A 25,004-nucleotide genomic window follows, 5' to 3' on the forward strand; every position below is an offset into this window, starting at 1 on the left:
AAATTCTGTAACTTTTGTTAAATTGAATATTTTCAAATATTTAGAAAAAATGTCATAACTTTTTAGCATATTAATATTTTTACAAAATATTTTACAAATATGTTAATTAGCCTACTGTGGTTCATATGGTAAAGTTAATTTTTGATTTTAAAATTTTTTTTTTTATAAAAATTTATGTGCCTGATGACGTCACAGCCACCTAGGTGGGTGCTGGTGACGTCACACTGATAAGCTATACAAGCGGGCCAAAACTGCAAATATAAAAACGTTGTAACTTTTGTTTTATTGAGTTTTTCGATGGATTTCTTCATCTTAGATGTTAGTAAAAATGTCGTGATAAAAGCATCTAATTGTACCAGTTTCACATACCAATAGCTTGAACTTAATAAGTAATTAGTAATAAAGTAAAACCTGTTTATATTCACTTTAAAAACCAGCAGAATTATTTAAAAAGATTATTTTATTAAAAATTAAACATTTATGATTAAAGCTTTACACAATACATCATTATTATTACGTCATACAAACAAACATTTTTACGTTTTAAACATTAATTTGTTATTTAAAAAAAATCTGATCAATAGCATTTCACTATGATGTAATAGTACAAATATAATAAGCAATTATGACGTTGGTAAGGCAGTTTAAGATGGATTTAATATTATATTTAAAATGCACTAGTTAAAAGCAAAAAAGTGTTTTTATAAATTTTTATTCTAACTAACTCAACAATGGTCTAATACCAATATACTACATTTCATTTTAAAAATTTTTTCTTATTTTTTGGCAGTTTTTTTTCGTAAAGGTTTTCGAAATCGGTCCAACTGAAAAAAAAACAAAAATTTAAAGCTTTGTACTCTTATACTATTACCTATATTATTGAAATTTAAATGGTAAACTAAAATAATTGATCTTACCATACTAGGAGTCCTTTTTTCCCCAATTATTTTGTTTGAAGTTTTTAAATCTTTACTTGTAGAAGCTAAAAAATAGAAATTTATTTTAGTTTGGAGAAAAATATTTTTAAAATAGGTTCAAATCATTAAAATTTTTTAAATAAGTTAAAAATATTGAAAAATTAAAACTAAATTTTATAAATAAATTATTTAAAAAAAGTAGATAAAATTAAAATTGATACAAAATAAAAATTGATACAAAATAAATTTCTCTATACAATTTCAACCCTTTTTTTTCCACATAACCCTATGATAAGAAGTTTTTTATTGGGTATGGGTGTATTGTTGTGACATGTTTGAGTTACCCCGAAATACCGGGCTTAAGGGCGATAAGTGTGGCATTGGCGTGACTCGAACCTAAAACCTTTTGGCTTGTAATAAGATGCCATGACCAGTATACCACATTACCAGACAAAGTTATTGGCCTTTTTTTGGCCCCCCTTTTTTTTCCATATCACCTTGAAGTGATAGGTTTTTATATTTTTTTTATTGGGGAAGAGTGTACAGTTATGACAGGTTTAAGCTATTCTTAATCGCAGGGCTTAAGGGCAAATAGTGTGGCAATAGTGCAGCTCAAACCCAAAACTATTTGACTCATAGTCTGCTACCACAAGCTGTATCAGACCCTACCAGACAAAGTTGTTGGCCTTTATATAAATAAAAACCAAAACAACTTGCCAGCTCCATCTTGTGCCTGTTTATTCCTCTTACTTCTCCTAATTTCCTTCCCACTGGGTGGGGTATTAGGAATCTCGAACATGGTACTTTCCCTTCTAGGGTTTCGACGAGGTTCCAAGTTTTCCTGAAATATTTAATTGGAAATTAATTAACAAATAATTAGAAAAAAAAGTTTTTATTAATAAAACCATGTAACGAATAAACTTTTAAGGTAAAAAAATAAAAATTTTAATAAAAAAAATCAGAATATAACATTCAATAGTGTAACTTTACTATAAAATTTTTGGGTTAAAATGCTTATATATATTTTAAAATAATAAAAGTTATATTTAAATACCTTGCTTAATTCATTTAAACTTGTGGCATTATTAAAGGAATTAAATGAAGTTTGGTACGGAGCTTGAAGGCTATAAGTACTTAGAGTTTCACGACGAGTCTGCAAACAAAATTAAGGATAATTCGGTAAAAAATTTGTTAAATTTAAAGTTAGAAAAAAGGAGAATTTGTAAATTTATTTGAAACTGGGCAAAATGTTAGGAAATACCTTTGATCCAGCTAAACTTGATTCTTTGGTGGATTTTCTTTTTATTCCATGTGGAATATCCAAAGTGGAATTTAAATCTAAACAAAATTTGGAATTTTAAAACTGGTGGCATGAGGCTGTGGTTAAAATACTTCACTAAATAAGATCTTGGGTTTTAAAAAAGCTGCTACCATGTAATGCTCTAAAAAGATATAAACTTTTGCTAAACCAAAAACCAATTAGCAGCTTAAATATCGGGCAAATATATATAATCTATAATATCCTAAACTGTCAAAGTCAACTGGGTTGGGGTAACTGTTATTACTCTATGTTAAGGCTGGGAAGTCGACCATCCCTTATTAAAGACATATAAGTAAAAAATTTAAATATTGTAAATGAAAGTTTAAAAAAAAATGAAAAAATACAAAATACAAACTTCTGTTAGAATTTCCGAATCTTTCCAAAGTATGTCGTGGATCACCGATTCTCACCGTTTCATCGCACTTGCTCGGAGTTTTACCCTGGTCGGGGATAAACAATATATCGTTAATTTGTATCAAAAAATAATTACAAAGAAATTTGAAAAAATCAACCAAAAGTGTGAAAATTTTAAACAGTGTAAAATTCATCTCAAAAAGCTTAAAATATTAAATTTTAAATTAGAACAAAAGCACCAAAAAACTCTATTTTAAAACACACCAAAGTGAGTAGATCCAAACAGGTGAAAAAATTACCTTAACTAATAAGTTTTCCAATTGTAAAACCTAGATTGCATTTATTATAATATAGGCCTATTTAAATCTAACTGTATAAAATATTTTAAAACGTCATTTTTATATAAAACAAACAAGTTACAAAAAAAATGCCAAAAAAATTTAGTATTTAGTTAAAATAATAAAATTTAATATTATCTTTATCAATTAAATACAAAAAGCTGTTAATTTTATGTTTTAAAATTTTGGGAAAAACTTTGGTGAACTTTAATTTTACCTGTGTTTCAATTGGATAAGAAGATTTTAAATGGGCTTGTGCTTTTACATTTCTTCTCTGCAACTCTGCAATTCTTACTAAGGGGTCAACTATAGGAGTGGTCATGACCATTTGGGGGTTGGAAGTAGTGGGTTGGACAACTTTAGGGTTGGAAGTATTCGAAGTATCTGTGTTTGGGTTAAAATTGGATTTGCCAACTTGGGAGTTGGAATAAGTGGAAGTGCCCATTGGAGGGTTGAGAGTGGACGCAACCATGTGTGGAAAATGGGTTGAAATTGATGATTCATAAAGATGAGGTTCTAACTCATCCTGAGTTGGCATCATAGCTAGAAATAATTAAAATAACTAATTAAAAATAATTAAAATTTAGAAACAATATTAACTAAATTTTAGACAGTTTAATAAAAGAAATTTAAATTCATCGTACTTCTTTAAATATAAAATCTAAATTTAATTTACATTTATTAAAGACTTAGCATAACGAAAAAATTTATAACAGCAAAAAAATGATTTTTTTTGATTTATTCAAAGTGTATTTATGCAAAATCATGCATTTCATAAATCAAATAATTAAATAATAACATATATGCTCAAAATTTAAAAAAAAATCCTTAAAAAAAGTTAGTTTAAAAAAAATTGTTAATTAAAATAAAAAATAAATTTGTGTTTTAAAATTAAAATAATTAAAATTAAAAGGCATGCAGGAGAAAACATACTTTTACTTTTCTGTATTAGATTAATCCCTACAAATATAATTGTTTTAACCAAATTTTAATACGGAAAAAGTTAAAAATTATGCTAAAAAAATAATATCTTTTTGTGTTTTATGTTTTTCATAAATTAAAATTGTCAAAAGTGTTAAATTAGTTGTATGTTTAAATTAAATTGATTATGATATTGTTTTAATTAATATAAATTTAATTATTGTGTTTAATTAGTTAATTACTAAAAGCTAAAACAATCTATTAATAAGCAAAAGCAGTTTACCTAAATACTTGTTAAGACCTAAAAAAATATTTATTTTTAACAAAAAAAGTTTTATTTCACCTAGTTAGATAACACTTTTAAAAATAGTTTATCAATAAACACCAAATAAGTAATAAATTTTACTAAAAAAATTTATTAAAAAATTTATTAATTAAAAAAAGTGTTTACCATGATAATGTAATAAAAGTTCTTACCATCTATATGACTTTTTGCGCCAAGCCACTGGATTTGTGTCGTGGCCATAGTGGCATGTCTTGGTGTGACATTTTTGTCATGACCCCTGTTCCGTGTCACATTTGAGTCAAGAGTGATGTTTGCTGGGAATTGGGTCGAACAACTTAGATCATTGGTGCCTAAAAATTAAAAATTATTTTTATTTATCGTTGATGTGGGAAGGCCGACATTAACACCTGAACATAGAGTAACATTTGTTACCCCGACCCACCCAGTTGCCTTTGGCAGTTTGGGATATTGATGATAGCTAATTTGCCAAATGGTTTTTAGCCATTCTTAAGGGCCCTATGGCATGGAAGCAGTAGGGATTTAACCGAAGACTTCATGTTGTGAATTTAAGTGTTAAAACTACTACACCATGCTTTTACCATTTTAATATTAAACTAAACACTACTTTCTACCATTTTTTTACAAAATATCAATGTTTATAAAAACTCACTATATGCAAACAAATCTTTAACTTCTCGTCCAATCAAACTGCTTTCAATTGACATACAGCTTCGTGATTGGTCCTTTTTAGAAGGGGTGGACTCCACTATGATGTAATAATATTTTAATGTATATAACATGACTGAAATTCCTTTTTTTAAATATACTAAATTTTACAAAAATAAAATTTTGTCCAACTTACAATTAACATTTGGAAGCAGATTTCGTTTTTTGACAACTTTTTCACATTCCTTAAAAATAAAAAAATATCAAAAATTATTTCTAAAATAAAAAAAAAAATTAAAAAAAAAAAATTACTCACCATTGAGTCGTTCAAACAATCTTGACTCACTGCCCTCAAGTGTTCAAAATATTTGTTTTGATTAGTAGGGGTACATAGTTTATCCTCACTTTGGGACCTTTTTAGTTTGGTCGGGGTCAAATATGAACTACCCAATATTCGAGAATCAACGGACTAAAAAAGGGATTTTTTTCATTTTAATTTAGGGACAGTTTTGATTTTAATTTGGCTAAGGGGGTATTATTGTGACTTGTTTTGAGCCATTTGTAAACAACGAGCTCAAGGGTGAATAGTTTGTTATTGGTGGGGCGCGAACCCGAAATCTGACCACCTAAAACTACACGTATTTTATGGAAAAAAGTGTGCTGTTGGGGCCTTTTTTGAGTAAACTTTTAGATAGTGTGGCATTGGTGCGACGCAAATCCAATGCCATCACATGTATACTGCACTACCAGACTATTAAGTTTAAAAATAATTAACAAAACTATAGTGAAATAAAGGTCCTGGGTTTAAAACCCACTGCAAAAATTCATAAGGTAAAACATCTTAAAATAAAAGCAGTTAAAATCAAACCCAAGACCTCTGATCTTAAAATATAGAAGATCTCTAACACAGTTAACCACAATATGTCATCAGTTTTATAAGACTGTGGGTTATAGCCGTTAAAAAACCATTTCTAATATATTTAATACTAAATATATGCTTTTTAAAATATAGAATTCTTTCAAAAACAGTTTAAATCAATGTATAATTAGTTAATTACCTCATCAATGAAAGCAATTGATTGTTGCGATGTTTTGAAATCTTGAATCGATTTCACTTCATTTTCACGCTGCTTCAACTGCTCCTCTAAAGTTGATATTCTGTAAAAACATGCATAAATGTGAGAATAAATAAGAGCATTTCTTGTTTAAAATTTTTTTTTTGGTTTTAAGTTTAAAAATATTACAGAAGTTAACTTAAATAAAAACTAACCAAAAAATTTAAAAAAAATTGTTTTGAAACAAATTTATGGCTTTTAAAGTTCTATATATTTTAAGTTGGGCAAATAAAAAAAGTTAATAAAAATGTCGTAAAATGTAAAAATAAATTTTAAACAAGCTATGATTTTTAAAAGTTTTTAATTTTTACTATTTTTTTTTTAAATATCAACTTTGAATAATATTAATTTTTATTTCTATTTTTTTTTTTATAATTTATTTACTTTTTTAAACTTACTTTTGATTAAATTTTTCTTGTAAACTTTTGATTTCTGCTTCTCTGTGTTTTACAACCTCCCAGACCCGATCATTTTCATGATTCGAGTTTTCAAATTCTTTCTGCAGTGTTGCCAATTTATTCTTGAGTGTTCCCGTCAAATTCTGAGCCTCGTATTTTGCAAAATTTGTTTCGGAAACCCTGATTTGTAAATCTCTAATTTCCTTTTTCTAAAAAATAATTAACTAACCAATCACTTAAAATTACTTTAAAGATTTATTAACTTAAATCTTTATAACAAAAAGTTAAAAAAATGAAAAAAAACTTTTTATTAAAATATTAAAAAGGAATGCTTTAAATGGTGCGAAAAAGGAAAAAAAATTGTTAAAAAATTTAATTAAACCTGAGCTTGGAAAGTGGTCAGTTCAGTTTTATTTAGTTTCTCGAGTTCTAAAAATTGTTTTTTCATTTTCTCTAAATTATCAACCGATTCCAAATAATTTAACTTGATCTCATCTGAAAATTAATTAAAAATTTATTCTTGGTGTGGAAGTGTTGACTTAACAACATAAACATAGAGTAACATCAGTTATCCCAACCCAGTCTCGAGTTATACCTTTGACAGTTTGGAATATTATAGATAATAATTGCCCGAAAATTATGCTGCTGATTAATTGCTGGCTCAGCAGGAGTTTATACCGTTTATAGCGCCTTACTCAAGGGTGCTGCAGCATGAGAGCAGTGGGGATCAAACCCACGATTTAAAGTAGTACACAACGCAGAAAGAGTTTATATAAATGTAAAACACAATTACCTTTCTCATTGTTAAGTTGTTTCATTTGTAAATCGGAAGTCTCTAAAGTTTTGGTTAAATCTTCAACAATATTTCGATGTTCGCTTAATTTTTGTTCATTTTTGATTCTCAATTCTTTTTCATTTGAAAGACTCTAAAAAAAACAATCGAAAATATTTGAAAAGTCGTTTTAAATTCTACAAAATAAAAAAATGGCCAAAAATTAATATTTTGAGTCTAAATTTTTTATATTTAGAATCTTATATTATATTTCATAAATAAAAATAAAATACAAATTTGGCTTTTATAAAGACAGTTCATAAACTAACAACAAACCTGGTTATTTTTCTTTAATAATTCCATTTCTTTATTTAAATTCTCCACTGTAACCTCCAAGTTATGAACTTTATTTGCCTAAAAAAACAAAGTTAATAAAAAAAAATAAACTTTTGTATACTTTAAATAAAATATGTTAATTTTAATTAATTAAAAATTTTACCTGTGCTTGTTTAAGTTCAATAAGTTGATGAGCATTAGTTAATTGGGTTGTTAAATTATCTGCATGTTGTTGAATTTCATCTAAAATATTGTTATTTATTCATAAAAAAAGGCTTAACAATACAATTATATTTTTGTTATGACATCACAGACATTTAATTATGACATCACAAAACTAACTATAAGTAACAATTATTTAATATGATGTCATAATTTTTAAACCAATTATATATTTATTATAATTTTTAAACCAATTATGACATTCTTATTTTGATTATGACATCACACAAAACTAATTATATGTAACAATTATTCAAATAACATTCTAGTTTGGATTATGACATCACAAACCTCTTTCTTTAACAATAATCTTTCTTTCAAGTTCAATTTCACTTAAATTGTGAGCAAGTAAATTTAATTTTGAGGCCATTTCTTTTAAATCTGTTTCCATCTCAACTGTGTTCTAAGAAATAAAATTTAAATAAAATTGCAATTGAATAATTAAATTATTAATTTATTTAAAAGTTATCAATTTGTAAAAGTAAATAATTGAATTAAAATAAAAATAATAGTGAAAATATATTAATAAATGTTTAAAAACTATTGAATTTTTGAGTTATGAATTATTAGAAGTATTTAAAATTTAAAAAAATTAAAAAAAATTTGTTAATTGAATACATATTTTAAAAATTTAATTTTATTGCTTATTTTTAAAATACAAATTAGATTAACTTTAAATAATTCATTTAAATTAAAAAACCTTTTTTAAAATTTCTGATTCAGTTTCGAGGGTGATTTTTTCAGTTTTAAATTTTTCAATTTCATTTAATAATTCTGTTTCATTATTATCCTAAAAACATAAATTTTAATAAACACCAAAAAACAATAATTGATAGAAATTAATTAGATGCAAATAAAAATTTAATAAAGTAAAAAATGTTTTATCAAATGTACAAAAAATGAATAATGCTCTTTTACAATACCTTATTAATTATTTGATTTTGAAATTGTTGAATTTGAATATTTAAATTTCTGATAATTTCTTCTTTCGTTTTTAGTTCTTCAATATATTGAGTAATTTCATTATTTAACAAATCTAAAAAAATAAATCGATTTAAAATAAACTAATCATAATCATACTAATTAAAATTTAAATAAGAATTATTTATATAAAATATATAAATTGATAAAACTTACCAATTTGTGAACACAATTCATTAACTTTGAGTTCATTTTCGTTTTTAGTTTTTTCATCTTCATATTTTCTAGTTTCATTTATATCCTAAGTTAGTTAAAAAAAATAATATTTAAAAAAATTTTAATTTTAGAAATAAAAATTCAATTATAGTCAAATAAAGTAATTTAAATAAATAATAATTTTATTAAAATATTAAATTAGCTAAATAAAAAAAAAATAATAATCAGGTTAATGTGAAAAGTTTTAATTTTTAATTTTAAAGCAAATTTTAATTTTAGACGTGTTATTACAAAACAACGTTGGATCGAATATTTAACTTAGACTGCTTATTTTAAATATTAAATTTTTTAAAAAAGTTTAACAAACTTACATTTTCAAATTTGTTTTTCAGTTCTGCAATTAATATTTCTTGTTTCACAATTTCAGTTTTCTGGAATAAATGTAGAAATATTTTAGTTTATAAAAAAACTAATTGAATTATAAAGTAAAAAACCCTACTTGCCCACCCTATAGTCAGTATATTAGTTGTCATAATATGGTCACAACTTTTAACTAATATTTGCCTATGATAATTTACCTGTGCACCAAAAATGGTAGTTTTAGTTATTTTGTAGGCCTTTAAACTAAACATAATTATTATACATAGATTAAAATGCCATAACAAGAAGTCAACAATACACCAAAGATTAAAGTAAACTGTAAATTAGAAAGAATATCATAAGTTAATTTTTAAGATGTAAATTTGGATTTTTCTTTACATTAAAAATCAATTTACCAAATTTTTGTTGTCTTCTGCAACATTTTGAGCTTCATTCAGATTTTTTGTTCTTTCTTGTTTTAAATCATCTAATTCTTGTTCAAGATGATTTATTTCAAATGTTGCTGCATCTTTAAAATCACATAAAAAGTTCAAAATAGAAAAGGTGTTGATATTCACCACTCTCTATTTAATCTTTAATAAAACTACAAGCTAACCCCTAACGCTTAATTTCCAATGCCAACATGGTATTGTTTATTAGGGATAACCAAAGTATTTTTGGATAACTACTTTAAGGTTGATAAACTACTTCATATAAAATGATTTATTTTAATTATTATTGCCTAATTTTTTAATTAAAACACAAAACTTACTTTTTTCTTTAATTAAAATTTCGGTTTGTTTTTCCATCAGTGAAACTGAAGCCAGAAACGAAATATTTTCCTAAATTTTTGAATTTAATGTTATATATATAAAAAATAAAATAAAACATGGCATTTATAAAACATTTGTCACAAATAAGTCACCTCTTCTGTTTTCTTTAAATTTTCTTTTAAATTTTCAACCTGATTCTCAGAATGATCAAGTCGATTTTTCTAAACAAAAAAAAACAAAAAAAATTAAATTTTAAGAAAATAACTATTATTAAGCTTTTGGTAGTAGAATCTTATATTAATATACAGATTGATTTTTGCTACATTTTTTTAATTTAAAAAAAAATTTTCTACAAGATTTTTGTTGTGATTTAAAATTTGTTCAATTTCTATTTTCAGTTTATCCTCAGTTAAATTCCAATTTTCCTCCTTTTTCAACCAATCAGAATTCAGCTTTACAGTTTCCATCTAAAATATCATCCCACATTAATTTTAAAAAAAGAGAAAAATAAAATAAACAAAACTCTCATAAAACATTAAATTATATTTGTTTAAAATATATTTTGAATAATTTCAACATCAAAATATAAAAAGAGCTAAGAGCTTAGTTTATATATCTATAAATGTAAGTGTATTTTATAGGCCTACAAAATAAATAAAGTTTTAGTTTGTGATATGCAGTTAATTATTACCCGCAAATATTAGTTAAGAGTTGTGACCATATTATGACAATTAATATGCTGACTGTAGAGATGGGCTATAGATTATGATTATTAATAATATATCTAAAACACTAAAAAATAGAATCAAAAATCAATTACCTTAGCCATGTTTAACTTCTCAGTTACTTCTTCATTCAATAAAACAAGTTCATTATTTTGTTTAGTAAAACTTTCAACTTTTGAATTCAATTCAATATTTTCATTTCTAAGTAGATTATTCTGTTGGTTATATTCTTCTATTTTTTCCTCCATACTTTGAACTTGTGATGACATATTTTCATTTTGTTGTTTAATTTTAAGAACAGATTGGGGTTCCAACCAAGTTTGTTCCATTTCTGTTATTTTAATTTTTAATTCTTGAAGCTGAATAAAAAATTTAAAAATATGAGAATATATCTCTATATAATAAAAAGTATATATACAACAATTTAAATAATTAAACTCTTAGTAAGCTATAAAACCACCTTATAATAACAAAAAAAAATTGTTTTTAAAGCAAAAAATATAAATTTATTTTTATGATTAATTAATGTTTAATTAATTTTATAATTAATAACACAAATGAGAATAGTTTTCATGGCTAAATATTCTTAGTTTATAAAAAATTCCAATTAACCAATTTTAAAATACCTCTAATTCAGTGACTGCGCCCAAGTTTTCACCTTCATATAAAGGTAACTCTAAAAAAATAAAAATCCAACTTTAATTTTGATGAGACAAAATTTATTTGTAATAAATTTAGATTCTTAAATGGTTATTAAAAGATGCTACATCTTAGCAGTAAAATTATATAATTTTTTGTAAATTTATTTTTATTTTTTTAAATATATATACCCTAATACATAGGCAGTGAAAAAAGAATGTTTTTGTTGTTATAACTATTTAATAATATATCTGACTGGCAGCGTGGTGTAGTGGTAAAACACTTGCTACACCCCACATAAGATCATTTGTTCAATCCCCACTGCTCCCATGCTGTAGCGCCCTTGAGTAAGGCACTATAAATGGTATGAACTCCTGCTGAGCCACCACTTAATCAGCAGTATAGTTATTGGGCAATTATAATCTATATAATATCCCAAACTGCCAAAGGCAGTTAGAGATACGCATTCGACTATCCCACATAGAGAATAAAGATATATACAAAAAAATATATATATAATACCATAATCTTTGTTTAAATCCACATTATTTTTAATTCTCCGATCCTCTCTTAAAAAGTTGATTTCTTGTTCAAATTTCTCTTTTTCTAATTTTAAATTTTCAATCTCAATTACCTAGAAAGTAACATTAAAAAAAACATAGTAAGATAAGATTTAAATTGTATATTTAAATTATATATATCACTTATGTATAATAAATAAGACAAAACTACACTTAACTCATATACATAAATATTTTTAAGTTTTAAGTTGTTTAAATATCAGAATCTTTTTTCTGTATCCCTTAAATTTAAAAAATAAATCAAACCTGGTTCTCAATTTGTTGTTTGTTAAATTCATTTTTTTCTTGCAAATAAAGAAATTCGTTTTCATTATTTTCATTTTCTTTTTTCGACTCAACCAAATATTTGACCTGAAATTTTTTTAAATTTTTAAAAAAAATTAACATTTCTAAAATGGGAAAAAAATTATTTAAACCAGAATTGTGATGGTGAGGTGGTAAAAATGACTGGTTTTATATAAAAACAGTTATTTATTATAGAATTAAAAACACTATTTGCATAATAGAGCTTAGTAAACAATATGCATATGTTAATATCCAATTTTTAGACCCCAAATAAATAAAAATGTTGTTTGTGGTAAGGGTAAATTATCGCTGGCAAATATTAGTTGAGAGTTGCAACCCTATTTAGACAATTCAAATATTAGTTATAGAGGGGGATATCAACAGCTAATATATAATTAAATACCCAAATAATTTGTTTTCAAAACTAACTACAAAAGTTCTAAAATTTAAAAACTTGGTCTTTAGTTAAAATTCATCATTTCAAATATAAAAATAAAATCCAACCTTGCTGTCACTTTCTTTTCTTCGTTCAATTTCTTTTTCCAATTCTTTTTTGAGCAAAATATTTTCATTTTTTATCTCAATAAAATCTTTACATTTTTCCAATAAACTAAAAAATAAAAATACAGTTAAACACCATTATAAGTTTATTCTAATTTTGATTTTAAAAGCTTTATAAAAAAAAACAAATTTTTTGAAATTAAAAAACTTAATTTATTACTTGATATTTTGAGTTTGAAGTCGGTTTCTGTCGGGGATAATTGAAGAAATTTCATTATTTTCATTCCTCAGTGTTGCCAATTCATTTTTAATTATTTCCAGTGTTTCCAACTTTCGAACTAAAATAATTTTAAATTCAATTAAATGATTAAAAAAATTTTGAAATTTTAATACAAATATGCCAAGATTTAAAACAAATAATAAAAAAAAAATTAATGTTGTAGAAGAACAAAGTAATAATATGGTTTTAAAGCCAACAGCAAACTTCAAACCAAAGAATAAATATTATGACATTACTGGTAATTAAACTTAAGACCTTTAGACCATAAATTAATATCAATACCAGTTAGTTAAGCCATTAAATATAAGTTTATAGAATTGCACAAAATGTTAAGTCCTAACTACCGTTAATTTTGAGTTCTGTGGAAAGTTTTTCAACTTCTTTTTCTGTTTCTTCTCTTAGTTGTTGTTCATCTTCAAGTGACTTTTTCAACTGCTGGTTGTGGTGCTTACACAACTCTAACTCTCGACCTGTTTGCTCATTTTCCTCCTAAACAAATAAATCGCAAAAACATAAGAAAATGTAAAATTTAAGTTGTGCTGGTATGAAATTAGAATACATAAAACTACGAAGACATTTTATCATATCAACACCGGCAACGTAATGTAGTGATCAAAACACTTGCTACAATATATGCAATCGTGGGTTCAATCCCAATGCCCTTATACTGTAGCACCCTTGAGTAAGGCGCTATAAACGGTGCAAACTTCTGCTAAGCCGGCACTTGATTAGCAGTATAATTATCAGGCAATTATAATCTATAAAATCCAACTACTAAAGTTAAATCGAGACTGGGTTGAAGTAACTAATGTTACTCTATGTTTAGGTCGCGCATTCAACTTTCCCACATCAAGGAAAAAGTTGTATATTTAAAAAAAGTAGAACTTAATAAATATATACAGGTATATATATACACATTTCTAACTAATATTTTAAATAATCTGAGCAAAACTATAAATAAAATCACCTTGTATTGAAAACATAAAGAAGCTGGTGACATTGAACTTTGGGGCGAATCATTTGTTAAAATAGTCGGCGTCTAAACAAAAAAATAATAAAATTCATTGTCAAGTAACTACCCACTAATCTATGTCAGTTAAAATTTTAGCAATATTTTATATGCCAATTTAAGCATTAATTGGTCAAAAATTTTCAATTTTAGGCCATTTACATTAATTTATAAATAATTTCTGTCAGATATATCTTTTCATATTTTAAACCATGCCTTATGTTGCAATTTAAAATAAACCCTTAAAACTTACCCTCATTGAGGAAAAAATTCGTGATATAGGGGTCAATGGAGTCGTCTCGTCATCAACGATCACCACTGGAGGTGCTGAAGAGTTAATCTCTTCACCAGTATTCATTTTTTTTTATGAAAAAACTCTTGTTAATAAAAATATAAAGTAAATTTTTTTTCAATTCTTTTGTATATATATATTATTTTCAATAAACTGCTTAGTAAGTTACTTTGTCTGTCTGTTTGTAAGTTTTGGATAATACTTATCTGATTATTATAATCTGATAACTATAATTTACCTGCTGATTCGTTAGTCAGTCAGTCATTCTAATTTGATTAAGTAATTTTATTGACATTTAACATTACGAATTTTTATCTTTGCACAGATTAACAAAAAATGCTACTAAAACACATTATTCAATAATATAATATTTTTTAAACTAAGTTAGTGTTTCCTTAAACACTCTAGAATTATACAACTAATTATACTTGAATTAAATCTAAACAAAAGTGTAAAATTCAGCTTTTACAAATTTCTTCGTCTGTTCGTGAAAAACAAATTAAAAGATTTCGAAAAAAGTTGAAAACCCCGCGCCCCGTTGCCTTTTTCCTTTTACGTCCTTTCTCTTTTTTACAAGTAGCGCAACTTAACTGTTTATCCTCAATTCTGAATAATTTTATTTAAATTAAATTCGAAGTCAATTCTAAGCAATTTATATAAACAAAATTAAAACTTTTATTATGTAGGTATATTGTAATATTTATAATTTAAAAATTTTAAATGTATATTTCGTTTAACTCAAAAATTGTAGCCATATTTTACGACCAATTAAAATACCAAAAAGAATCATATTTTATTAGCAAAATGTTAAATATAGTAACGAATTAAACAAAACTGCAAATGTTTCTAGAACAAACGTTATTTTAACTCAAAATTTACGGCTTATAAGACACTGGAAAAGATTAATCTGTAGAATAATAATAATACTATAACAATATGTTCAAAATCTAAGATTTCGAACCATAATAACATACATTAATTATTTATTAATATATATGCTTACCTAACGAATTCACATAATAATAAATGTATTTAGTATTTAAATTAACTTTAAATAGTGTTTTTTGATTTTAAAGGATTCTAAAGCTTTAGCGCTATATGGTGACATCACGAACCTCGCTTTTCATCTTGAAATCGCATGAGCTAGGGCTTGAGCTCGATTAGGGTTAGAGAAAACAGGGTTAGCGATTCCAACAAAATTAAATCAAACACACAAAACAATTCGAAACTATAGAAAAAAATATGTAAACTCTATTTAAAATTAATTTTAGATAGCAATTACGTTTAATATTAATATAATGTTGTACTGTTAAGTTAACATATAAGTTGATAAAAAGTTAACGTCTGTTATTTTTATTAAAATATTGACATATTATTATATTAACAATACATTTTTGAGTTTACTTTGTTCGACGCACTATAAAAAACAAAAGTATAAAATAGATTATACAAAAATATGTAGCGTATCTGTTACTTTTTTTTATTTTTACACATCAATTTTTTTACTTATATAGGGCCGTTTTACTTATATAGGGCCGTACCATGTAACGATTTTATTTTAAATTTTCAAATATTTAAAAATATAATTTATCTGCGTTACAACTTTAAAGCTATTACACGCTATACCAATTCCTTTATAACCTATATTATATATTGCCCTTTTTAAAGTTTGTCGAAGGAAATAGAATTAGAAATGCAAAATTTACGTCATTACATAACAAAAACAATATTATAACTACAATATTATGTTAATATTAAGGTAAAAATAACAAACAGTAATTATTTATTAACGTATATATATGCTAACTTAACTTACCTATATACATTTTTTTTCTTATTGTTTCGAATTTTTTTGTGTGTTTTATTTAATTTTGTTGGAATCGCTAACCCTGGTTTTTTTAACCCTAATCAAGCTCAAGCCCTAGCTCATGGGTTTTTGAGAGCGAATCGCTACATTCGTGACGTCACCTAATATCGCGAAAACTTTAGAATGTTTTAAAATCATTCATACAGAATTTTAAATGTATTTAGTTATTAAATATGTTTAATTTAGTAATAATAAGCTTTTTTACTAAATTAACTTCAAAGTTTATGTTTTTATTACAAAAGGTCATAAATATGGAATATTGAGGATAACCGAAAAAATATAGAGCGTGTACGGCTCAGTGACTTTAGTTTCCATTCAAAAATTTTGAATGTATTTAATAAAAATAAACGAAATTTAAAACTTTTAATTGATTTATTGTCCTTAATTAAATTAGAAATAGTTAAAATTACCATCTTAATGCTCGTGTGTAAGTGGTTCTTTTTTTACAAAGATAACTCCTATTATATTAATTGGCAAACCTAGGTCCATTACTTCATCTCAATATTTTTTTACCTAATCAATTTCCACTCGAAAAAAAAACACTTTTTGTACTTTATATTACATGTACTTTTATAGTAGTAATTATGCCATAGTATCAGCTTTTAAACTGGTTTCTATTTTGTCAATTACTGAAGTAATAATTAATCTTGGTACCAGTATTAAAATCAATTTAATATTTCTATTTTGACATAATGTCACTTCCTTATTGGTTAAACTTGGCATGGTGGTTGGGCATAATTTTTATTCGTAGCTTGTATAAAATTATTGTAAAATTTTAGCATAATATTACTTTAATAATATTAAGTTGTTTTTGAGTTTTCGACTAAGTTTAAATTATTATTGGGTTTTGAACTAAGTTTTAAATAATTTTCGGGTTTTTGACAAAGTTTAAATCAATTTTTTGGTTGTTGATAAAGATTAAATTATTTTGGGGTTTTGGACAAAGATTAAATTAATTTTCGGGTTTTGGACAAAGTTTAAATTATTTTCGGGTTTTGAACAAAGTTAAATTTATTTTCGGGTTTTGGAAAAAGATTAAATTTATTTTCGAGTTTTAAACAAAGTTTAAATTAATTTTCGGGTTTTGGACAAAGTTTTGTATTATTTTCGGAGTTTTAGACAAAGATTAAATTAATTTTCAGGTTTTGGACGAATTTATATTCATTTTCGGGATTTGGACAAAGATTAAATTAATTTTCAGGTTTTGGACAAAGTTTAAATTCATTTTCAGGTTTTGGACAAAGATTAAATTTATTTTCAGGTTTTGGACAAAGTTTAAATTCATTTTCAGGTTTTGGACAAAGATTAAATTTATTTTCGGAGTATTGGACAAAGTTTAAATCAATTTTCGGGTTTTGGACAAAGATTAAATTAATTTTCGGGTTTTGGACGAAGTTTTAATTCATTTTCGGGTTTTGGACAAAGTTTTAATTTATTTTCGGGTTTTGGACAAAGTTTAAATTAATTTTCGGGTTTTGGACGAAGTTTTAATTCATTTTTAGGTTTTGGACAAAGATTAAATTCATTTTTGGAGTATTGGACAAAGTTTTAATTAAGTTATGACTTAAGTTTGGCAGGTCAAAGTTAAAAGCTATATTAAATAATAACTGTTTTTTTTTTCATGTTTATTCATTATTGCAAGCACAAATAATTACAATACAGTATAAGTAAAGGTATAATAATTAACTGGATGTATTTTATGGTTTATAAAAGAGTTTAATTAATTTATGTAAATAAGAAGAATAAATATTTGTGATAAAAGAAACAAATTTACATTTAAGTAAGAATATAAAGTCGCACTGTAGAATAAATTGTAATAATTATAAAAAAATACACATAACATTAGAAACTACTATAAATTGGCATTACAGTTACTTAAAGTTTAATAAATTGCATTTAGTTTGGTCATCAACCCAATCATACAAAAAAGTGCTCGGCCAGATACTAAAAACAAAAAAAACAAAGAGTTAGTATTTGTTTATGGTAATCTACCCTGCAAGGAAAATGAATAAAAATATTAGATTGAAGTCTTCTTGTAACAGGAACTCTAAAAATAAAGAACAAATTAAAATTGGCCAAAAACAAATCGACGAGATCTCCGAAATATTCAACCAGAATCTAAAAATAAAAAAAAGAATGTTAAAATTTGTTTTTGGTAATCTAACCTGAAAAAAAAGCCTGTAAAAAAGAGTTAGTTTGGTTAATAAGGCCCCTGTATAGAAAAAAAATGGGTTAATAAGGCCCCTGTATAGAGAAAAAATGGGTTAATAAGGCCCCTGTATAGAAAAAAATTGGGTTAACAAGGCCCCTGTATAGAGAAAAATTGGGTTAATAAGGCCCCTGTTTAGAGAAAAAATTGGGTTAATAAGGCCCCTGTTTAGAGAAAAAAAATGGGTTAATAAGGCCCCTGTTTAGAAAAAAAATTGGGTTAATAAGGTTCTGTTTAGAGAAAAAATGGGTTAATAAGGCCCCTGTTTAGAGAAAAAAATGGGTTAATAAGGCCCCTGTTCAGAGAAAAAATTGGGTTAATAAGGCCCCTGTGTAGAGAAAAAAATAGGTTAATAAGGCCCCTGTATAGAGAAAAAATTGGGTTAATAAGGCCCCTGTTTAGAGAAAAAATGGGTTAATAAGGCCCCTGTTTAGAGAAAAAATGGGTTAATAAGGCCCCTGTTCAGAGAAAAAATTGGGTTAATAAGGCCCCTGTATAGAGAAAAAAATGGGTTAATAAGGCCCCTGTTTAGAGAAAAAATTGGGTTAATAAGGCCCCTGTTTAGAGAAAAAATTGGGTTAATAAGGCCCCTGTTTAGAGAAAAAATTGGGTTATTAAGGCCCCCTGTGTAAAAAAACAGAAACGCCTGTAATAAAGAAAAGAATTTGTATATTTTGGAATGCAGAAAAAATAAGTAACGCCTGTAAAAAAATAAAGAAATTCAGAAATTGGAAAATAAGAAACGCCTGTAATAAATAAAAGATTTTAAAATGCAGAGAAAAATAAAGTTATGTCTGTAATAAAATCATTATTAGAAAATTGTTTGTATGTTTTCATAGTGTTAGTTTTTGTATGTTTTAATCTAAATGTCTGTTGCTAATGTTATTTTGGGTACCTCCCACGAAAACATTTTAGTAATATTTACTTTGGGTTCCAACCCACAAACATTAAGTAGTATTTACGTTAGGCTACGCCCACAAAATTTAATAATATACAGCATAAATAAAATATATATACAGTTAAAAATACATAACACACCTAGACCTAGCTTTTAAATTATCTTCTATTCTACTGCACCTTACACTTAAGCTTAGTTTTATACACTTTAAAAACCACTATAGCGCTTGTTTATGAATTTTTAACTAGTCACAAAATAAAAAGAGAATAGGCACGTTCTACTATACTATATATACACATATAACACACACTTAAGCCTAGTTTCACACTTAAAATACCAGCAAAGCGCTTGTTTATGAGTTTTTAGCTAGTCACAAATAAAAGAGAATAGGCACGTACTAGCAACTCCCATCTACTTTTTTACTAACTTATATACAGCATATGTTTAACATAGGGCAAATAAATATACAGTAAATTGCATAAAAAACACACAATAATTATATATATACCACACATAGGCCTAGTTTTAAAAAAAGCCTATTCTAATGTAAATTCTACAGCGCCAAAAACTTTTATAGACCAAACTTTTAAAAAACCATTAAACAGTCCCGTTTAATAAAATTATGATTACACACAGAAACCTAAACACACTTGGGACTGTGTCAACTATACTACTTTTAAAGCGCAAAATTATGAGTTTTTTAACCACATAAAAAGAAAATGCAGACACGTGAAACTTTTAACCCGTAAAAATTTTAAAGCGCTTTATTATGAAGTATTACACATATAAAAAATCAGGCACGAAAAAACCTACAGACTCTACAGACCTCATCTTAATATTAACTATAATAAAGGTCCTGAGACTTTTTTTGAGTTGATCGAGTTAAAATGAGGTCCTGAGACTATTTTTTAAGTTTGTAAGATGATTGTCTTCGGGTCCCGAGTTTTTTCGAAACTTAACTTCTTCCTTGCTAGTTGCAAGGAAGACTTATATTAACTCCTTCCATTTTCCATTCCTCCATTTCCTGCCATTATCTTTTTCCTCCAATTTTATAATCCAAATATAATCCATTTTTGCTGCATGGAAAATATTGTTTAGAATAAATAATGGACACTAAACCCTAACTTAACAAAGATACGGCAATTTGTACTTTTGTATGTCAATTTTTAATTTTTATATGCCAAATAATTTAAGATATGCCAATTTTTAATTTTCATATGCCAAATAATTTAAGATATGCCAATTTTTAATTTTTAAATGCCAAATAATTTAAGATATGCCAATTTTTAATTTTCATATGCCAAATAATTTCAGATATGCCAATTTTTAATTTTTATATGCCAAATAATTTCAGATATGCCAATTTTTAATTTTTATATGCCAAATAATTTAAGATATGCCAAATAATTTAAGATATGCCAATTTTTAATTTTTATATGCCAAATAATTTAAGATATGCCAATTTTTAATTTTTAAATGCCAAATAATTTCAGATATGCCAATTTTTAATTTTTATATGCCAAATAATTTAAGATATGCCAATTTTTAATTTTTATATGCCAAATAATTTAAGATATGCCAATTTTTAATTTTTAAATGCCAAATAATTTAAGATATGCCAATTTTTAATTTTCATATGCCAAATAATTTCAGATATGCCAATTTTTAATTTTTATATGCCAAATAATTTAAGATATGTCAATTTTTAATTTTTATATGCGAAATAATTTAAGATATGCCAATTTTTAAATGCCAAATAATTTAAGATATGCCAATTTTTAATTTTCATATGCCAAATAATTTCAGATATGCCAATTTTTAATTTTTATATGCCAAATAATTTAAGATATGCCAATTTTTAATTTTTATATGCCAAATAATTTAAGATATGCCAATTTTTAATTTTTAAATGCCAAATAATTTAAGATATGCCAATTTTTAATTTTCATATGCCAAATAATTTCAGATATGCCAATTTTTAATTTTTATATGCCAAATAATTTAAGATATGCCAATTTTTAATTTTTATATGCCAAATAATTTAAGATATGCCAATTTTTAATTTTTAAATGCCAAATAATTTAAGATATGCCAATTTTTAATTTTTAAATGCCAAATAATTTAAGATATGCCAATTTTTAATTTTTATATGCCAAATAATTTAAGATATGCCAATTTTTAATTTTTATGTGCCAAATAATTTAAGAAATGCTAAAGTTTTAATTTTCATATGCCAAAGAAATTAAGATATGCCAATGTTTGAATTGTCATATGCCAAATAATTTTATGATATGTTATATTTAATTGCTTATCATAGATATGCCAAAGTTTTTTAACTAAGTTTATAGACTAAATACCTCGTTTTACTATTTCATGGAAGTACCTGTGCATCAACACAGGTTTAATAATGTTCATAAATGTTTAAATACTTAAATAATATTATATTATATATTAAAATTAATATTTTCCTAGTAAAAACTCATATTGACTTAAATTTTTTATTTGGGATGTTTAATTATGACTTTTAATTTAAAAAAATGAAATAACGCCATATCCAATTAATTTTTTTTTTTTTTTAATATTTAAAAAATTTAACAAAAGATCACCTGGAAAGTTTGCAGAAATTTCTGATCACAAGATGTTGCTCAAGTTCATTCTTTACTTTGCTCACTTTTTACACTAAAACAATAAAATTTATTGTTAACTAAAGTCTACTACACAAACATATTGTATTTAAAATTGTTATCCATAACTTACACAAATATTTTTCGCCATAATTAATTGTTCTTAAATTAAAATAAAAAAAAATTTAACAAAAACGTTTGTAAATAAAAATTAAACTATTAATAAAAAATACTAATATATTAAATATTCCCCTTATATAATGTAAAGACTGTTACAATTAATAATAACTCTAAAAAACGGTTTACAAAGCACTAACAAAAACACGTGTACTCACCTCGAAAGTCCATCTGGAAAGCACTAGAATTCCGATTTCGAAATCAAAATTCTACGTCACTGGCCACTGCGCATGTGCAGTAACCTGCGTGTGTGTGTGTATGCACGGCGTCTTAAACTAAAAAAGCGCCGTTCTAGCTGTCAATCAAATTTTATTATTTGGTTTAATTTTTATAATTTGGGCTAAAAACGAGCACGTGTTTTAACAGAGCGCTTTATGATGCAACAATCGGGTTGTTAAAGGAATGTCTCGTGGAAGCGCACTAATTAAGACGCGGCATTCATTGCGCCTCGCTTAAAGAAAAAGAAAAATTAAAAGTTTGTAGCAGATGGTACTGTTGAAATGATTATTCATTGTTTAAAATTCGCCATTTTTTTCCTTAGTTAAGAGGTTTAAACTATTCTATTCTTATTGAAAACGTCTTGATCCTTATCTTAAGTTGCACATAATATATTGCATATATAGCTTATATTTGTTATATATTTTTAAATACATTTTTTTAGTAATTTAGCTTCCCATGTTGTAATAATGGCCATTGTGATCGCAAGTCACGTGATTAGGTCCTGCCCTTGGTAGTTTTCAGTTTACTGTATTTTTGAGCGAGTTAACTTCAAGGTTAATTAAAGCATTTTACGGTAATATTAGCATGTTTAATCATTACTTTACTTTAAGGATTTTGTATAAAAACGATTGTGGTTAAAATTAAATTAAACTAGAAATTGCATGCCTTACTTAACTAACCTTTAAAACAACATTACCTACTTGAAATACTAATAATAAAGCATAACAATTATACTGGCTTATATTTAAAAAACAGAAAGTTGATTAAGTTAATTCAACAATTTATATATATATTGATTTTTCTGGATGTTTAAGCTATTTGTTAATACTGAACATAAGAAAGAATAGTGTAGCATTGGTGCGGCTCGAACCCAAAACCTTTCGGCTCGTAGTCCGCTGCAAAGACCGGTATACCACACTACCAGACTATTTTAAAAGTATCGCTTTTCGTAAAAGTCCCGTTAATTTACAAACGCTAGATGATGCCCATAAGTAAGTTTTAGTAAATTGGTAAATAAGCTGTGTATTGTTTTTACTGATAATATGTGTATTAAGAAGAATAACCATACTTTCAACATGCAAATATCCGAAAAATTTTAGATCTATTTTAAGGTTGTTTTTTTTTAAAAAAAATTTTACGCTATGTTAAGAAATATCAAGTTGCGAAACACAGCGTGGTGTAGTGGGAAGAACACTTGCTACACCACATATGAGGTCGTGGGTTCAATTCCCACTGATCTTATGCTGTAGCGCCCTTGAGTAAGGTGCTATAAACGGTATAAACTCCTGCTAAGCCAGCACTTAATCAACATCCTAATTATCGGGCAATTATAATCTATAATATCCCAAACTGCAACAGGCAATTCGAGACTGGGTCGGAGTATCTGATGTTACTTTATGTTTAAGTCGCGCATTCGACTTTTCCACATCGAGGATAAAGATATATACAAAAACATACCACATTCTGTTTATTCATCACTAAAGAGAAATAGCAATTTATATCTTATTATGATTTGCTAATATTCGGAAAAGTTAAAACCCAAATTTAAATTTATGTCTCTCCAAACTGCGACCTGCTACCCACTCTGGAATTGACATCCAATATTTTGGTAGCCGATAATTGTATTTTAGTTATTTTGACCGTCCCAAATATTTATTTTTTTAATAAAATCGAAAGTTGAAAGTTTAATTTGTAACAAAATTGATTTTGTCATTTTTTCCCGTCGCATTGTTGTTATATTAATTGTATATCGTATTTATTATTTACTTTTATCAATGTGCGAAAAACCAAAAAAAAAAAAAAAAAAAAATTTAATTCGTGTTTTCGTAATAAAAGCATAAACTTAAAATTTAACTACTAAAAATGGTTAATTATTTTAACAAACCATGTATTAAATAACCAAACGCATTTAAAATGTTGTACAGATGATTTAAAAGCTCAAAATCTAAGATTTCGAATCACAATAAGTTAAGAGTACAAGTACAAATATACACAAAACATATTGTAAACTTCCTTTATTAAAAAGTTATTTATTACGATTATTTTGAAACGGAAGCACAACTATGACAACTAATATGAACAATAAAATGATATGCAACCGAAATAAATCCCTTGTATATATCACAAAAACTTAAAAATTATTTAATATAAACGATTTTTGACTTTTTTAAATCCAATATGTTTTTTAAAATGGGGCAACCAAAATCTTTAACAGTTAATTTAAATTCAAAAATGTTTGTAAATTTCGTTCACATTACTTTTTACGCAAAGAACCACAAATAAAAATACGCCTACGCCAATCAACATAACTAGCAAGCACACATATTATAATCAATGTCAAGTTGAAGCTGTATATTGTAGTCGACGCTAAATTTTGTTCCTTAATCACCAAAACAATTCCAACAGCCATACAAATTAGGTCAGATGTAACACTGACTCCCGTACTAGCTGCCACCCTTTTAATGAGCGAATGAACCTTTTTATGTTCCCCAATAGATTCGCTTTCCCTTACATGTCTTACCAAAGGATACAGCACCAGAAATAGCTGCATTATTTCAACAGTTATTGAAGTTACTAAGAACAGGATTAACCCGTAAAAGAATGGAATAATAACTCGTTTAGGGTCCGGTAAACATCCTAGAGGAGTATTATGGTATACAGTTGTCACAGATGCTATGAGAAACGCAAACGTAGTGCTTATAATAATAAAACCCAATGTTATCCTGCTGAAATATCGCAGTGCCTTCGTTTTAATATGCTCCATAGAGGGATTTGAGTACAA

General features: G+C 25.9%; 1 protein-coding gene across 2 annotated transcripts; it reads right to left on the minus strand.

Moving 5' to 3' along the window:
• Nucleotides 1-638: 638 nt before the first annotated feature.
• On the minus strand, nucleotides 639-14,312 carry LOC145742062 (uncharacterized). 2 transcript variants are annotated; one of them, XM_082559807.1, is made up of 37 exons: nucleotides 14,190-14,312; nucleotides 13,895-13,966; nucleotides 13,272-13,416; nucleotides 12,868-12,985; nucleotides 12,651-12,756; nucleotides 12,108-12,212; nucleotides 11,803-11,914; nucleotides 11,268-11,317; nucleotides 10,737-11,000; nucleotides 10,270-10,383; nucleotides 10,069-10,137; nucleotides 9,916-9,985; nucleotides 9,560-9,672; nucleotides 9,155-9,214; nucleotides 8,784-8,868; nucleotides 8,570-8,682; nucleotides 8,347-8,436; nucleotides 7,938-8,049; nucleotides 7,588-7,667; nucleotides 7,425-7,502; nucleotides 7,110-7,242; nucleotides 6,699-6,811; nucleotides 6,317-6,525; nucleotides 5,862-5,961; nucleotides 5,120-5,272; nucleotides 5,000-5,048; nucleotides 4,808-4,903; nucleotides 4,329-4,487; nucleotides 4,135-4,152; nucleotides 3,864-3,890; nucleotides 3,148-3,473; nucleotides 2,594-2,678; nucleotides 2,179-2,255; nucleotides 1,972-2,070; nucleotides 1,635-1,758; nucleotides 918-982; nucleotides 639-824 (listed from the first exon to the last, which is right to left on the minus strand). In XM_082559807.1, the coding sequence occupies exons 1-37, from the start codon at nucleotides 14,292-14,294 to the stop codon at nucleotides 777-779; spliced, it is 3,942 nt and encodes a 1,313-aa protein (XP_082415933.1). In that variant the 5' UTR covers nucleotides 14,295-14,312; the 3' UTR covers nucleotides 639-776. The 2 variants fall into 2 exon arrangements, with proteins under 2 accessions (XP_082415933.1, XP_082415934.1); XM_082559808.1 differs by lacking the exon at nucleotides 3,864-3,890.
• Nucleotides 14,313-25,004: the final 10,692 nt, after the last annotated feature.

This window comes from Corella eumyota, chromosome 2, assembly GCF_963082875.1.
Source record: "Corella eumyota chromosome 2, kaCorEumy4.1, whole genome shotgun sequence".
Classification (NCBI taxonomy): domain Eukaryota; kingdom Metazoa; phylum Chordata; class Ascidiacea; order Phlebobranchia; family Corellidae; genus Corella; species Corella eumyota.